Source organism: Barbus barbus, assembly GCF_936440315.1.
Source record: "Barbus barbus genome assembly, chromosome: 8".
NCBI lineage: Eukaryota > Metazoa > Chordata > Actinopteri > Cypriniformes > Cyprinidae > Barbus > Barbus barbus.
In genome coordinates, this window is record NC_136736.1 from 12743466 (window position 1) to 12761987 (window position 18522).

The 18522-nt window shown below is 36.2% G+C and overlaps 1 protein-coding gene across 1 annotated transcript; it reads right to left on the bottom strand.

The window, feature by feature from the left end:
- Nucleotides 1–2304: 2304 nt before the first annotated feature.
- LOC306873804 (methylmalonic aciduria type A protein, mitochondrial-like) lies at nucleotides 2305–8440 on the bottom strand. The gene is made up of 7 exons (XM_079423290.1): nucleotides 8281–8440; nucleotides 7071–7493; nucleotides 6848–6970; nucleotides 6057–6227; nucleotides 5857–5942; nucleotides 5360–5509; nucleotides 2305–4012 (listed from the first exon to the last, which is right to left on the bottom strand). Exons 2-7 carry the CDS (start codon nucleotides 7462–7464, stop codon nucleotides 3725–3727), a joined length of 1212 nt encoding a protein of 403 aa, XP_079279416.1. The 5' UTR covers nucleotides 7465–7493; nucleotides 8281–8440; the 3' UTR covers nucleotides 2305–3724.
- Between the last annotated feature and the right edge of the window lie 10082 nt (nucleotides 8441–18522).

The window sequence follows — 18522 nt, forward strand, 5'->3', positions numbered from 1 at the left end:
GCCTGAGGAGAGTTTGCCTGCCATCTCAAGACACTCCATTACCATCAAGAACGCAAGCCACGCTGTGTTACCGCTTGAGGGTAGAGCCACTCGGCGCTGCCAGGAAATACATTTGTATCTGACGAGGTTGATTTTGACATCAGCATTGTGGCGGCAATAGTATAACCAGTGGGACCATGGCCTGATCAAACCCTGATTTTGGGACAGAGACCAGATGGAATTCATTGAGCGAAAATGGGCGGCAGCCAGCTTTTCACTGAGTTACTCAAAGGAATTAATCTCTATTCGATACCATCGTTCAATAGTTTCTAAGAATAATTATTCACTCAAATATATTACTACAGGTCAGTTGAGTTCCTCTTCTCTTATTTCTGAAGCAGACATTTTCTTTTGGAAAGCATTTAGCCTTGGGAGCTGTACATTTGCACACACAAAACAATACCTGTAATATTATATTTTTCAGCCATACCTTAAAGTTTTAAAATAAAGGTTTTAAACGGACAATTCACCAAAATAAAAAAAGATAAGCTTCTGTCTTCATTTGCTCATGTCATTCCAGTTATATGACTTTCCAGTGTCAGTAGAACACAAGTATTTTCTGTCCAGTGGGGAAGGCAATGGGGTCAAGTATCAGGCTTGGAATTTAATTTTTTGGGGGTGAACTATCCCTTTAAGGTACTGTAAATATAATATTTATTCTGCAACAGTAGAACACCCCACAGAATGATACTGTAATTTGCAGATGTGGCCACAGGGATTACAAAGGGTTTATCGCGACACTTCCAGGCTTGTCCCATTAGTTTGTCACTCATAGGATTGTTTTGCAGCAACCGAGCTCACAGCCCTGAAGGAAATGCCTTACACACTCATCAGTCACTAGAGAGACGGCGAGGCAGCCAGCCGAGCACATGCACATGTGACTGTAGATGTAAGAGAGGCAAATAGCACAAACACAGCAGGGAGAGACCAGCAAAACTACAAGGAACTGTTGCTTTATAGGTGGACTAAGGGGCCCAAATACACTGTAAAAAAAGTTTAGATTTTAAGGCAACCAGCTTCAGCAGATTTTTGAGTTTTCTCAACTTGTTGTTTTAAGACAAAAATACAAAACTAAGTTGAGAGAACTCCAAAATCTGCTGAAGCTGGTTGCCTTAATTTTAAGTTGGCTCAACTTATTATTTATTTTTACAGTGTAGAGTAGCATGTCATTGTTCAGTTTGTTATTTTTTTATTTGAATGCTAACAGCACGCATGGCTGTGAATACCTTCTGATTCCGGAGAAAATGTGGCTTTATTATGTGACTTTTTTGCCCTATTAATTTGTTCAAAAATTCTCTGCAATTCACAAATGCTTGAATACATCTCTTTTATGATGTGGATTTTGATGTATTAAAATCCATTTTGATTGTTTGTGCCATGGCTGCACAAATGTTCATCATAATAAAGAAAACAATCCTAAAAAGAATAACATTGTTTAAAATAAAGCCTTATTCATTTGTTTGGTGCAATTCTATATCACTATTTATTAGGAAAAATAATTCACTGAGTAATTCAAAAAGTTTCACTGTTTACTATTTAAAAAACTTTTGTCTGCAAAATCAGTTTTCAACACTGATGATAATAATATGAATTCTTGAGCAGCCAGTCAGTAGAATGATTTATGAGGGATCATGTGACACTGAAGACTGGAGTAATGGCTGCTAAAAATTCAGCTTTGCATCGCAGGAATAAATACAATTTTGTATTCAAATAGAAAATACTTTTTTTATTATTATTTCTAATATTTCACAATTTTACAGTTTTGTACTTTTGATCAAATAAACACAGCCTTGGTGAGCTTAAGAGACACTAAAAAACTTCTGTACAGTACTGCATATTTACAACTTTTAAACATGATAGGAGATTCCAGTGAGACCTTGGGTGCTGCATGTTCTTACAAAAAATCCAATCTTTCTAAATGTTAAATGCGTATGTAAGCACTGTTTAGGCTGCAACATGATATCATAAACTGAAGAAGGTTTCCTCCAGACAAACCACAGTTCTGGGCTCTGCAGGTATACAGTCCAGACACTCAGATCTAATGTATCTCTGTTTACAGAGAAGGGCCAAGAGCTTTTATTCATGATTGATGGAGAGGGCGGCCCTCAGGTCTTTGGAGTTCATCAGTATTCACAAAGCATTCCAGTCTGATTCATAAGACAGAAGCACAAGGCATAATGACTAGAAAGCATGTGCACAGGAGGCAGGACGTGTCTGTACGCAAACACGCACAGCTTGCAGAACAAAAGCGATGAGACGAGGTCACATGAACTTGGGATTTATCGAAACAGAACAATGCTGGGTTACAACATGGCAGCGTGCAACGTGGCTTATTTTCTTAAGAGTGTGTAAATTTCAGTTGTGTTACAACATCAGGACAGGAATGAACAGGACTGGAATCGCAGTCAGCATATTTGGAGTCTGTAAGGGGCAGGCCAACAGCACACTATTGTAGGCTGAGACAAACAGCAGTGGCATGCAGAGCAGAAGAGCTTATTTACATAATGGAAAAAGATCTCTCCAGGTCTGCGGGTCCATCTAGTGTCAGCCTGAGAGAACATCAACTACTGGAAAACGCTTTACTGTATGAGCTCATTTCATTCAATTCATGTAATGGAGTTATGATGTAAGATCAGCAATATCATTTGCTGACTTGCAGAGAATGTAATTGTAAAAATAACTCTGTTCTGGTGATTTGGAACAAACACCCCAAGACTAAACAAAGGTTTAGTCTTTTCACAGGGAAACATTTATCACAACAGTATACTACAGTAATGTTAATAGTTTACACAGCATCTGTGTACACTCTATAGGATTTCTATTTAAAAATACACGAATATAAACAATATACTGTTGAAGGTAATTTACATGGAATGGAATCTTCCATAGAGTTCCAGATATCATATATCGCTTATCAAGATATGTAAAATTTGTGACAATCTCAGGATGGATAGCCTGTATAAACAACAACAACAACAAAAAAACATTACTAACATTAATATTTTACACTAAAAGCTTTTCCAACAAGAGTTTATATATCTTTTCAGAATGTTTGCATGTAGCTTTTCACTTCTTTTTTTGATAAAGAAAATATTCAATTAAAAATATGGTAATGTTGAAAGAATTGTATAATAATTTTTATAATATATTCTTGTATAAATAAAAAATGACTGCATTCTATTATTGATTTTTTTTTTTTCATCAGTCAAATGTTTGCAGGACAGCAATGTTTTACACCAAAAGCTATTATTTTCCCGAAACTGTTTTCAATGGGGAAAAAACAAAATTCTAGGTTTTTCCTAATAGCTCTATTTATTTTAAGAGATCAGTGTAAATGTTTGCTGGCAAGTAAAAATAAAATGAAAAAAACTAATCGGTGGCTCGAGTGGACCAACAGAAATATTTTATTGCTGGGTCCCATACAAGTAACAGATTTCAGGTCAAAGGGTGTAAAAGTTATTAATCATTTAATTTCCTTTTCTTTAAATACAATTTAAGCAACTTTGCAAGATAATACAGAGGCGGTTATCTCACCTATCATAATTATCAAATGTCATCAGCTATTAAAATCCTTTAAAACCATATGAAACACAATAAGAAGAAATCAAATGTTGGAAGACTCAATCTTTCTGTTATATCTTTCCAATAAGCCTTGGCTTATAGCTTCCCATGGAACGGCCTTCCATCACTGTACGGTGGAGAAAACTTTCAGAAGGAGGTCAGCTGCAAGGCCTGGTGAGATATCTCCACACGTGACCCTTCGTTCCAGCTCCGGGAGCTCGGCACGCACCGCTGGATGCTGCTGGAAGTGGCGTAGAGCATTCTCCTGGATCAGATTCCACAACCACACCTTCTGCTGAGTTTGCCGCCGGACTCGGAGCTCCCCGCTGCTCAGCATCGTGTCCTGGAACTGTAGCATGGTATCCCATAGCTCAGGCACACCTTGCCCCGTCTGAGAAGATATGCGGACCACCTGACCACAAATGGGAAAGAGAAAGAAAGCATATAAAATGTGCTGGTGTAGATGTGGAGAGTTAAAGAAATATTAAAAAACAGAAAGCAGAGGAAGAAATGAACCGAGAGAATGAAAGCGGGAAGATGCTATACTTTGGAGCAGCCAGAATGTGGAAATGTAAAGGGTGTTCGCCCACACACATCACTCCATCCTCGTTTTCACTGAAAGACCTATATACTAGAGTCTTTAGGGAGGGTGAAAAAAAATTAAAAATCAATATGACCGTCGCATTCTCCAGTACAGGGATGGAGCTCAGAAATCATGCTGCTGAGAGGAGACAAAGGCTTTAGCGGTTTTCATCCATGTGGGTGGCCTCTAATCAGTGAAATGCATGAGGCAACATTTGGCCATTCAAAGGGCTGCCTATGTTGGCTCTGTGCCCTGCGGGAAGAAGTAATACTGGGGGTGAGGGGACAAAGAGGAAAGACTTGACAACGCAGAGCAGAGCATGATGGGAAAAGACAACAGACTACTCCACTGGCCAGGACAGTTCTTTTTAGCAGAGAATAAGGATACATGAATAAAACAAGTTTAACATGAAAGCAATTATTATATGGGAGGAAGGGGAATAAGGAAACGTGTTAAAATAAGGAGAGGGCTATATATACACACTACTGGAAAGTTTGGGGTAGGTAAGATGTTTTTGAAGAGTCTCTTACACTCACCAAGACTGCATTTATTTGATTAAAAATAATAAACTGAAATATTAAAATGCAGTTTATTTCTGTGAAAGGAAAGCAGAATTTTCAGCAGTCTTCAGTATCACATAATCCTTCAGAAATCATTCTAATATGGTGATTTGCTGCTCAAGAAACATTTCTTATTATATGTTTAAAATATATTTGTGCTGCTTAATATTGCTGTAACATTATTTTTTGTTCTTTCTTATGGAAAGTTAAAAAAAACAACATTTATTTGACCGTCTTTTTTGACAATGTAAAATACTTTACTGTCACCTTTGATCAACTTGCATTCTTGCTGAATAAAAATATTATTTTCTTTTAAAAAATCTTTCCGACCCCAAACATTTGAATGGTAATGTATGTGTGATTCCCCCCCCCCCCCCCCCCCCCCCAAATCTTTCCCTCTAACACCTCTAAAAACAATTCTGCTGTCTGTCTGTTCTGAAATGAGCTAAAACCTGATTCTTAAATGGCTATTTCCTTTAAACAAGATGCGAATTTGCAGAACGGATGGTTATATTATATTTCACTAAATAAAATATTGAACAAATTTAATTATAATTCTTTTCTTGTAGAGTATGTGCAATTTGTGAATTAAAAGCATGATTGTAAAGCCGCACACCTTTGGTTTCCAGACTTTGGACTTCTTTCGGAGTAACTTCAGGGCACTTGTGTATTCTGCCTGTATCCTCCGTGCTGGAACAACCAATTCACCATCTGACTTTGTAACCACCACCAAGTCAGCCATTTCAATAATTCCTCTTTTGATTCCCTTTTTAAAAATACAGAATAAACCACTCTCAGCAAGACTTTCACAAACAAACATTCACAATATAAGAATCATTTATAATATAAAACAAAAGCAGTACGGCAGTAGTTTGTTTCTTTCAAAAGTAGTATTTTTTGACTCTAAGGCATTATTTTTAAAATACATTTAAAATATTATTTTCTAATATATTTTTATTTTTTACTCAATTAAAATATTTTATTTGAAATAAATTTATAAAATTTGAACTGAAATCATTTTAAGGTCTCCATGGAAGTTTGCTGAGGCCCCATGCTCCTTGGTTGAGAATCACTTCTATGGGAATAGGGGCCAAGTAAAGGAAGTGTGTATACCTGTAGTTCATCGCCCCCTGCTGGTGGGATCAGCAGCACAAACATATCCACCATGTCAGCCACAGCAAACTCAGACTGACCAACACCTGAGTAAAGATTTGAACTTAAGTGACACTGCAGAGTTACTTTACATACATAGATGTTTTTAAAATGAGCATTATTTAAAATTAAAAACAATGAAAACAGTAACAAAGGCTTACCCACAGTTTCTACTAGTACAATGCCATAGCCTGCACCCTCACAGAGGACTATGGCTTCGTTGGTGGTTCGCGTCACACCACCGAGGGTTCCTGATGTGGGAGATGGGCGGATGTAAGCGCTCATGTCTCTGGAGAGTTCTGTCATTCGTGTTTTGTCCCCCATCAGTGAACCTGCATACAAAGGTAGCTACATATAAGATTAACTGTTGATTAAGAAATTATTTTTATTTAGCAAGAATGCATTAAATTGATCAAAAGTAGCAGTAAAGACAAATACCGCTGTTTTTTATTTTCTATACGTCTAAGAATCCTGAAAAAAATTGTTTTCCATGAAACTATGAAGCAGCACAACTGTTTGTAGTATTAACACTAGTAAGAAATGTTCCTTGAGCAGCAAATCAGCGCATTAGAATGATTTCTGAAGGAGCATGTGGCACTGAAAACCCAAGTAATGGCTTATGAAAATTATATTAATTCACAAGACTACTGTTTTTATTTTATTTGTGATCAAAAAATGCGGCCTTGATGACGTTAAGATCAAAAACGCCTTTCAAAAATCTTATCGACCACAAACTTTTGATTAGCAATGTATGTGTGCACAGCTTCAGCAGTGAAAATTATTGTGAAAATATGATGAAAATTGTCAATATGAAAATGTGTAACCACATACAAATTGACTAAAGTGACTTACAAACAAATATATACATATGCAAACATCTAAAGCACAAAGATAAAACTGACACCACCATCTTTTGTTCCCAAAACCTTCTGATATTTGAGCATCTGTTCACCTCCAGTTGTGCACGAGGAAGGATCCACAGCCAGTACTGACACTTTATGTCCTCTTCCTGTCAGCATTTTCCCAATTACCTCGATGAATGAAGACTTTCCAGCACCAGGGGGACCAGACAGTCCTGAAGTCACACATACAAAGATGTGATTGAAGATTGAGGCAATCATGCAAACAGCAATAAGCTTCAGCTGCACTCCTTCAGTTCACATCACCTTACTGACCCACTCTGAAGGCCAATGGATTGCCACCATTGTGTTTCTCCTGCTCCTGACGGAAGGCCAGCACTCTTTGAAGCAGAACCTGGGCCAACTCTTTCTTCCTTGGATGCTGGGTCTCCACAAGGGTTATAGATTCAGCGAGAGCTGCCCTTTGACCCCCGATAAGTCCATCATAAAGCTTGGTCAGTAGTCTTTTCTCCCTGTCAGTCAGGTCTGAAATATAATGGCTTAAGGCAGTCTTTGTTGAACCAGATCTCGTCTGTTGGAGGTTGCAGAGGGAGGCATAGCACAGTTTTACTGTAGGCTTACAAAGGGAATGTCTTAAAGCAATTGTACTGCGTGTAGAAGAAAGAGCAGCAACACGATCAAGAATTGGAAAAACTCCAGTCGGACCCATCTTCCTTTTTCTTTTGTGTAGAACTTGTTCTGTGAAGAACATTTATGTGAATAGCTTTCATATGTACAAGTGGTAAACATTACAGCCTTATTCAAATTTACCATGGTAAGTTAACCATAATGTATGCAAAATATCATGTCATGTTCCATGAATAATGTACAAAGTAGGGCTTCATATCTTTTTTTTTTTTTACATATAAATAAATTGAAAGGTGTTTTAACCTTTAGGAAATTAACTAAATATCATATGAGAACTTCTCAATGAGGTAAAATTATTATATAAAAAATAACTGTATAATATATATATATAAAACATTATAAAATGCTTTGTCAAACATATTAAATCTTGTTATCTTAAAAACATAGGATTTGTGCATTTAATAATAGTTTAAAATAAATGTAGGGCCACGGACATTTACCTATAGGACTTCTATTCCAACACTGTGCTAAGTTGGTATTAGCCACTACAAAAATACAGAGGTTATTACAGATATAGACTCTATAGGTATTATAATAATAATATACTAATAATACAGAGATAGACTCTGAAAGCTCTGTACAATATGGAAATGCCATATTAGCTCATGATAATTTCACTGTGATAACAAAAACTGTAGTAACCAGGATATTTGGACGAAAACTATAGTTTCTTACCATAGTAAATTATTAATTATATGGAATCAACTGATCTTTGTTATTAGATCACATCAGTTCATAACATTTCAGTCCGATCACATAAATGACAGCGTGTTCATTGAATCAGACAGGACAGGAACCTGAAAATCTGGAATAGAAAACATTATCATTCAAAGCTCACCTTTGTCCTTAACCCGGTTTATCGTCTTAAGCCCATCTGTAGTCCAGGTTCTGTCTTCATTTAGGCAGATTGATTAATAAGGGAAACCTTCGGTCATATAACTCACGGATTCCCAAAATCAGCTGTGACACTTTCACCAATGCTCAGAGGTCGTGTAAGTGAGGAACAATGTTTTTTTTTTTTTTTTTAAATAAAAGTCTTCCCTCTTCAAAATTAAAGTCCCCATTTGCGCGCGCGCGCGCACACACACACGCACACACACACAAATAAATTAAATAATAATAAATAAATAATATCCACAGCTTCAAAAACTAGATGGTGATGATGTAGGTTTATTTGTAGGTTTGTTTATAGTCAGCTGTGATTAGATATTTCTAATGGAAGATATCATATTATTTAACAAATATTTTAATCTTGCATCGAATTTGAAGGTCTTTATCAACACAGCAACCACAATAAAAACGTTTCTCCACGTTCTGAAAAGGTCATAACGTTTTTGTATGTATTTATTATTATTATTATTTTTGTCACAACATAAATGCATTTTATCACGTTGCACACACAAAATTAATCATTGAAGATTTTGTGCAGCATTTCTGATTCTGTCGTCACGTTTTTAAATGCCTTATTCCGACGTGCAGATGCATTATTCATTAATCATTACATCATTCATTTTACTACAAAACAAATCCAACGATTTCATAATTTATTTTTAAGAATGAACAGAATATTAAATAAATAAATTAATATTAAAAGAAGTAATGATGTATGACGCCAACAACACACTTGACAACATTTGTTTCTAAAACTGCTTTTTTCCCCAATAGGACGCCAGACTACTGGACTCCTGACCTGCATCGTGTCCTGTCCAGAAACCATAAGCTGTCTGCCGCCCTCATGTGGCAGTGAGAGAAAACACAACCATTAAAGGGATAAATATGAATATAAATGCATCATCATCATTCATTCATAAATCTTCGAATAGCCAATGAAGTTTCAATAAGCCAAGAGAGAGAATGAGGAAAATAGATATTCAAAAGTGTAAAATTATCACATCATTCTGAAGACTGTTAGATTTGAATTAATAATTATAACCCAAAAGTGGTCACTACATTTCAATAAATAAAAGGTTTTAAGACAAAATTGCTTTATTCTTGTTTTCTTAAGCAGTGGTATGAAAGGTTGAAACAATAAAGCATTGTTGTTGTAGCCTAAGAGTATTCAGCATTACTTCCAGGAATGCAGAGAAATATCATCAGCTTTATCCAAAAGCACATGGAGCTTTTTGTTTGTCAGTTTGTTTTCTTTAGTTTTGTCTTTACATTGTCTAAGCCTGACAAAGCGTTTATGACCTCAAGGGTAGACTATTGTAATGCTTAATGGTTGTTCTGCATGCTTGATCAACAAACTCCAGCTGGTTCAAAATGCAGCAGCTAGAGTTCTTACTAGAACCAGGAAATATGACCACATTAACCCAGTTCTGTCAACGCTGCACTGGCTCCCTATCAAACATCGTATAGATTTTAAAATCTTGTTAACTACTTATAAAGCCCTGAATGGTTTAGCTCCTCAGTACTTGAGCGAGGTCTTATCACATTATAGTCCTTCACGTCCACTGCGATCTCAAAACTCTGGCCGTTTGATAATACCTAGAATATCAAAATCAACTGCGGGCAGCAGATCCAAACCCAAACTCTGGAACAATCTACCTAACACTGTTCAGGAGGCAGACACACTCTGTCAGTTTAAAATACTTGATACAGAGGAAACACATTCCTCTGTAAAATGTGCTGCACACACTATAATATTTGGGTTGAACTGTTCTGGAACAGTGTTGTAAATACAACTTAACCACTGATTTCTAGTTGTGTCCTCTTTTGGAAGCCCAAACAAAGTAGTTTCGTTTTCACAACGTCTCCACGACACTGTTGGCAGCAGCAACAATACTACAGAGAGAATAGTTCCGCCTTCTTTCATTGCGCATACGTTTGGGCGGTGTTTTGCAAATCTTCCCACACAGTGACATAGACGTGGGGGGGCATGTTTGAATGAGCAGTTTTAGTAGGGCATGGACGAGTCTTAACTTTTATAAAGAATATCGCTTTGGGTTTTGAGACTTTAGTCTTTGTAACTTCAGGGATCTTATCTATGCATGAACAGCTTGTACCACTCCAAAGAGAAAGGAAAACTTGAAATCGCATCATATGACCCCTTTAAGTGAAATGGCAGAAGTTTAAAAATGCTGTCTTATGTCTTCTGGAGGGCTCCCAACCTGCAGACTTCAATTCCCTTCTCCGTCACACTTGGCAGTTTTTTTTGTCATCTAGTAATCCTGAACACCATGAGCTGGTTCAGGTGTGTTTGATTAGGGTTGGAGCTAATGTGCCTTTCAAGTGGAGTCAGAAATATTGTAATTAACAGCTCTGAGCACATGAATGACCAAGTAAAGTTGTATTTACAAGTGGTAAACTTGGTATTAGATGATACGTGAGTTGCTGAGGTGTGGCGTTGAAAGGGACATGTTGATTTGAATCATGGCAGAAGCACTTATCGATCTCTAGCCTATCTCTTTCCTTCGGCTGCTCCTATTAGGGTTCACCACAGCACAATTATATGTACGGAAGCACTGATCTATAATATAGATAATATATCTATAATCTACATATTAAAATCAGTGGATGGAAAGCAAGTCTGTCGTGAATGGTTTATTACTCAATTTTCATGGTTTATACCTTCTTAATGTAACAATTTAATTAAAGTTGTGATATCGTGGATAAATAAGTGATAGACATTATTATTATTTTGTCATTTTTTAATTATGTGCATGTAGGCACTAAAGTGACCACAAGTAAAATGTGCACTTTTTACGTTTTGTTTACAAGAAATGGTTTGCACTTTTGACAAATCTAAAATGATAAGGACTCCAGTTAAATAAGTGATCTACGTCAAAATAGGACACAACAGTGTTAGTAAATGTGTTATTGTATCCTCTATATTAGGGGTTCTCAACCCCGGTCCTGGAGGGCCATTGTCCTGCAGAGTTTTGCTCCAACCTTGATCAAACTCACCTGCCTGTAGCTTACTAGTAATCCTGAACAGCTTAATTAGCTGGTTCAGGTGTGTTTAATTATAATACAATTGTGTAGGCCCCTATTGTACGAGATGGCAGTTGGCCTACAGCAGTTTTTTTCCCCAAACTTGAGGTCCGCTGTGCTGTAGAATTTAGTTCCATCCCTGAGTAAACACATATGAACTAGTAAATCGTGTTCTTCTACTAGAAAGTTACAGGCAGGTTTGTTTGATCAGTGTTGGGGCTACTGTAAACTCTTTAGTACAGTGTACCTCGATGGTCAGCGCTGAGAAAAATTAAGCCTGCATTACGGTAATGGAACAAAAGATTAAGGAGAAGCTGTTGTGTCATTCTATAATTTATGATCTACATCTTAAAAGACATTACTGCATCACTTTGACCTTCACCAATCACCTCAGCAAACATCCTGCTCTCCACACTGATGATAACATCAGATGAGGATCTCAGCCAAAGCACCTAAAGAAGTGAACCAGTGACTTCCCTCCTGTTTTTTTTCTTTTTCCTCTAGTCATGTCCAATTTTTACATATTAAACTCAAACAACAATATATTGTTTTCATGATTGTCTTCCAGGCCCCCCTCAAAATCTTGGCTGATAACATAACTTCATATAAATATTCAGGCCATGCAAAATGTTTTACAAAGTAGAACTTACTTATACTTACTATTATTTAAACTTTTCAATAAATTAAATGTATTTAATATGAAAAAATGATTTGAACTGATTATGATTTGACACTAGAGGGAGCTGTTCACAGGGTTTTTATGGTGAACTTATGCTATAACTGCAATGCATTGAATGTTAATAAAAGTTATTAATAAAGTGATGCATATGGTTCACCTTTAAAAAATTATGTAGGTATCACCAAGAGTAGTTTTGACTGACATTTTATATTAGAGCAAGGTTGTGAAAGCCCAGGAAAAGATAGACATAAAAAAGGCCTATGCATCTTTAATGTGTCTTGATGGATTTGTTTTTTACAAACACACAGATTTTCACTTCACAATACATTAACTGATTAATTGGAATCATGTGGATTACTTGTGGATAATTGTGATGTTTTTATCAGCTGTTTGCACTCTCACTCTGACGGCACCCATTCCCTGCAGAGGATCCATTGGTGAGTAAGTGATGTAATGCTAAATTTCTCTAAATCTGTTTCCATAAAGAAACAAACTCATTTTTATCAACTTTTCATTTTTGGGTGAATTATTCCTTTAAAATATGTTGTCAGTGATATCGGAATGTTTATTTTATTTAGTGTATCAGTATTGTGTAATCAAAAACATTCCTGCATAGAGGTTTACAAACAGCAATCTCCATTGGGCAGAGGTTATCATCGTAAAAGGTAGCTGACTCTTGTGGTTAATTGCCACTGATTGGATGATGGAGAGAGAGAATGAGGAGGATTGGCGAGGAAAGGCAGCTTCAGAATCAACAAAGACGTGTGGGGGGTGAATGAGAAAACATGATACCTTCAAGCCCTCCCATAAATTCAATTGCAGGGCTATCTTTGTAACCTTTGACCTATCACTGCTACAGTTACAGCACAGTGGTAGCCATGGCAGCTACGATCAATGAAGCAATGGGGATGACATCATCGCACAGCGTATACTCACAACTGGTGAATTAAAGAAAAACCCTGCAGCTAAGATTCTAAAGTCCTTATTTGTACTTTGTAGATTGTTTTCTATTTAGAATATTGCAAAACATATTTTGAATGGTTTAGTGAAATTAAGTTTTTAACTCAAGCTGACAACGCACATATTTGCATACTGTAAGTCATATGTGTTAAAAATGCTTTTCAGATGGAAATGAGTTTAGGGTGGATCTGGCTTTTGTTGTAACATAAGCTTCATTGTGTAAATGCTGAGTTATTCTCTTGCTAGCTGTTGTAGTCATCCCTCCTATGTTTTCTTTGGCATTATAGTGCATATACTGTTATTCTTTTCTAAGAAAAGCAAATCAGACATGGAAGCTTTGTTTACAGCTGGAGCTATTTTCACCACACAGTACTCTTTTTAGAATACGCCACAGGAAAGGATGATGTCAGAGGACTATCGCTTACAATATCTCCAGATGGATGCAGCACCACAGCTCTCGTCTCAAGAGAAATGACCTTACAATGTTGAACTGAAGGAACATCTGTGATCTGGGAATAAAAATACCATTCCATCTTCATAGTTGCATGATGTAATGCAGGAGTTATATTTGCTGAACATGCAAACAATAGCATCACCAACACCTGTCAAATGAATACAAATGAGTGTTAAAGGAGTAGTTTACCAATAGAAACACCAACTGTTTTGAGCTGTTTTCGCTTGTTTGATCTGTGCATATTTTGATTCAGTTTTTTTCATCGGAGGAAGCAATATTATACATTTTAGCCAGGTTAGAAGTTAAAAACATCTTGATGGATTTGTTTCTTAAAAACAAGCAACTTTTCTCTTCGCAAGATGGTATTTGATGTTGTATGAATTAGTTGTGGATTATTGTGATGTTTTTATCAGCTGTTGGAACTCTCGTTCTGACGGCACCCAATCACTGCAGAGAATCTATTGGTGAGCAAGTGATGTAATGCTAATACATTTCTCCAAATATTTTCCAGTGAAGAAACAAACTCATCTTGGATGGCTTGAGGGTGAGTACATTTTCTGAATTTTTTTATTTTTGGGTGAACCATTCTTTTAGATTACGTGTTTATTCATGGGTTTAGAAGTATTACTTACATGAGTTAATATTTTGCCTTTTTATTATTCTAAAATATTAAGACATTGCTCATGTGTAGAGTTATTTGTTCTGTGTGGGGTCTTGTGGTCCCAAGACAAGTCAATTAACTGTTTGAGAAATTAACCATAATTAAAACTCAGAACGAGGACTGTAAATGTCAACTGCTCAGGTAATTTGGGTGTGTGTGTGTGTGTGTGTGTGTGTGAGTTAAAGGAGACAGTTGAATACTCATCAGAGCTGTTAATTAACTGATACAGATCTTCTTGAACTACTACATAAACAATATGAACCATCATAGCAGACAGCATGTGTCTCAAGATGCCTTTAAATTATGCTGTAAAAAAAAAGGTAGCTGTGGTCAACATAGAAAGTATTGACAATAGCGACAATTTTTTTGGTATTTTGGGATGGCAAATACACACGTGGCCAGAATTGTTGATACCCTTGATAAATACGATCAAAGAAGGCTGTGAAAATAAATCTGCATTGTTAATCCTTTTGATCTTTTATTTTAAATATTCACAAAAATCTAACCTTTCATTGGAGAATAAGAATTTAAAATGGGGGGAAATATCATTATGAAATAAATGTTTTTCTCTAATACACATTGGACACAATTAACGGCACCCTTTTATTCAATACTTTTTAAAACCTCCATTTGCCAGTTTAACAGCTCTAAATTTTCTCCTATAATGCCTGATGAGGTTAGAGAAAACCTGACAAGAGCTCAGAGACCATTCCTTCATCCAGAATCACTCCAGACCCTTTAGAGTCCCAGCTCCATGACGGTGCTTCTTCTCTTCAGTTCACCTCACTCATTTTCTACAGGGTTCAGGTCAGAGGACTGGAATGGCCATAACAGAAGCTTGGGTTTGTGCTCAGTGACCCATTTTTGTGTTGTTTTTGAGGTTTGTGTTAGGATTATTGTATGGTTGTAAGATCCAAACATGGCCCATTATAAGATTTCTAACAGAGTCAGTCACAAAAAGTCTAACAGACTTTTTATCTGTTGGTATTTGATAGAATCCATGATGCCATGTGTCTAAACAAGATGTCCAGGACCTCCAGCAGAAATATAGGCCCACAACATCAAAAATACAGCAGTACATTTCATAGTACACATGGGGTACTTATTATCCCTGTGTTCACCAAACCCATCTTGAGTGTTTGCTGCTAAAAAGCTAATTTTCTAGTTTCATTTGACCATAGAAGCCAGTCCCATGTGAAGTTACAGTTGTGTCTGATAACTCAATATGCTGGAGGTTGTTTTAGGATGAGCTAGGAGAATTTTTCTTGAAACCCTCCCAAAAAACACGTGGTGATGTATGACAATGTTTTTTTTTTTGTTTTTTTTTAAGATTTTCTGACCCCTAGACTCAACTATTTGTGATTCTTGAAGAGTCTTTGGCCACTCAAACTCTCCTTCTCACCGTGCTTTAGGACGATATAGACACATTTTATGTTAATTATTGCCCTGATGGTGGAAATGGGGATTTTCACTGCTCTAGCTCTTTTCTTAAAGCCACTTTCTAATTTGTGAAGCTCAATTATCTTTTGCTGCACATCAGAAATATATTCTTTGTTTTTTCTCATTCTGATGGATGATTAAGGGAATTTGGACTTTGTTTTCCCTCCTATTTATATTTCTGCGTAACAGGAAGCCATGGCTGGATAATTTCATGTTCATAATCCCCCTGGAGTGCTCAAAATTGTGAATATGAATGGGAGTATACTTCAGAGATATTTTACTTGCATGAATTTGTAGGGGTACCAATAATTGTGTCCAATTGAGAAAAACATTTATTACATAATGAGATTTTCCCCCATTTTCAATTGTTTAAGTTCAATGAAAGGTTAGATTTTTGTGATTTTATTAAATAAAATATCATAAGGATTAATAATGCAGGTTTATTTTCAGAGCCTTCTTTGATCATATTTACCAAGGGTACCAACAATTCTGACCACGTGTGTAGTTGTATATTTTACAAGTTTATAATTTAAGATATTTAATGTTAATATACAAATATTAAACTATAAATATCTGCTTTTTACTTTTTACAACCTCCAAAATAATTTCCATTTTGAATGATTAAATGCATCAAATGCTTTTGCCAGTTATTTATTTATTAATTTTTTTACATAATTGAGTATATTTGACCTTTTGGAAGCAAGACATCATTGATAATGATTGATATTTCCTTTGATAACTGGAATTGAAACATATAATTGGCAAATAGTCATATAATGGTATGATTCCCCTCCGGGAATGTGCTTTTAAATTATTTGGTAATTCATATGTTTTACTTGCCAAAACCCTAAATGTGATGGTATTTTAAGTAAAATTACATATAATGCGATTTTCAACCTATAAAATGTTCATAGTTGACCAATTAACAGGTATTTACAAAGCCTTTTTACTGTTTTTCTATAAAAAAAAAAAAGATAACTTTTTTTTTTTTTACAGTGTAAGGCTAAAGTATAGTTGTTATATAAAGCATTGTTAAATAAATTGAATATGAGTTCATCAATTTCCCTGGATTATATTTGAACAATATACCAACAATGTGTTCACAAAACCAAACCCAGTGGGCTGTTTTATTACAAATGACAAGGACGACCTTGGCAAATGCTTTTACACTAGCGTGGTCTTCAGTATGCAAGCCCTCCACCAAGTGACCATGGCAGCTGTTCCAGCCTCTTGAGCCTTATGCAAAGCCCCACAATTGTCCTCTTATTCCTCTCTCCACCCTGGGGTATGGCAGACCACCCTCCTAGCAACCATGGGGATTGCTGATAGTGGGGAGAGGGGTTAACTCTCGCCAGGCCAGGGTGGGGAGCTTCATCTTACACGCCACCCATTTACAAGTAACATATTGTCCATTTGAACAAATGCCAGTCACCAAAGTTGTTACCCTTTCACAGAGGAAAATAGGAGGCACGTCAGCTGTCAAGGCCACTGTGCTCTCTCATCTCTTAACCCACATACCTCCAAAACGTGTTTTATAGAAGTTTCTCTAGAAACACAAAACCTCAGAGAGGTTTTTTTATGGTATATGTAAGGCATTCAAGGAAAAACAACCTTCAGAAATAGTGTGGGTTCAGTAGATGCTAAGCACAATAACCACACAAATAAATTACGATTTGGCCTTACTTTTGTTAAATAAAAAAACAAAAGCAAAATCTGGGTTACAGTGTGGCGCTTAAGTAAATGGGGCCCATTCAACTGAAAATACTCATTGTTTCATTAGTATAACCAAATTTTCATTTATATTTATAAATTATGATAATTCTGTTGTTTTTTTCTCATTAGTATGTGTGTCTACATAGTTTATATAATTTTTTTATTTCAGTTTTAGTTTTTGTTATTTTTTTGTACATCAATTTAAAGTGAATTAAAATGAGAAATGTTGAAATAAAAGATTATTTTATTTATATATTTTTTGCTATAACCCAGCTCAAGATACATAAATAATGTATATGTTAACATGATTTTGTATGAAAAACCTACTCATATTACTTTATTTAATATTAGGCCACAGCTTTGCTGCCATGGTGACATAAAGCCTATAACTTTATAACTCAGAATTATTGCAAGTGCATTTTAAAATAAACTTTACATATCTGCTGTTAAATGCCACAAAAATTTGCCCCATTCACTTCTAAGAGTTTATTTCTTTTAAGTGTTTATTTTTGGCTCCATTCATTTGTGCTATACACTAACCTTGATTTTTACTTCTTTTGAGTCCAATTTTTTTTTTTTTTTTTTTTTGTAATTAACATGCCACAAATAGTGTCAATTGAGCTTATCAAGCACTGAATGCAGAATATTCCTTTAATGCTGTTCCACATTTTTTTCATACCTCAAATTAACATGTATTTATGCAGGTGGGCTTATAGTCCGTGATGGTTCGCAGGATAAATAAAAAGCCCTTGGAGACAGTATTTAAATATTACCACTCCAGACATTATTTCTAGAAGAGCAGAAGCACAGTGTCAATGGAGGCGCCTGTTTGAAATGCGAGCTGCCTGATTCTCTGCCATCATGCTTAGCATTACTGAAAACACCAGTGCTGTGCCAAGGACCGCTGATGGCACCAAAGCACAAATGAGTCGCATATGTAAGCAAGCACAAAGCTTGGCTACCCAAAAAGAAATGACAATACCACTGATTTAGAGTGTTTCTTCATTTTGTGCAATACTGTAGTTTTCAGCACTACCACACATTCCCATGGCACAACTGTCCGGCTCCATTCATGTGATGAGGGTGAATGAAGGCTCAGTGACAGAGGCGAGAGGCCCTCCTCAGACCTCTCCTCCCTCCTCCGCAGTGGCTGATACTGTTAAGACAAAAGGATTCAAATTGAAAGTGCACCTGACAGCAGCCCAGTGGGAGACAAGATGAGCACTGTAGTTTGCTTGCT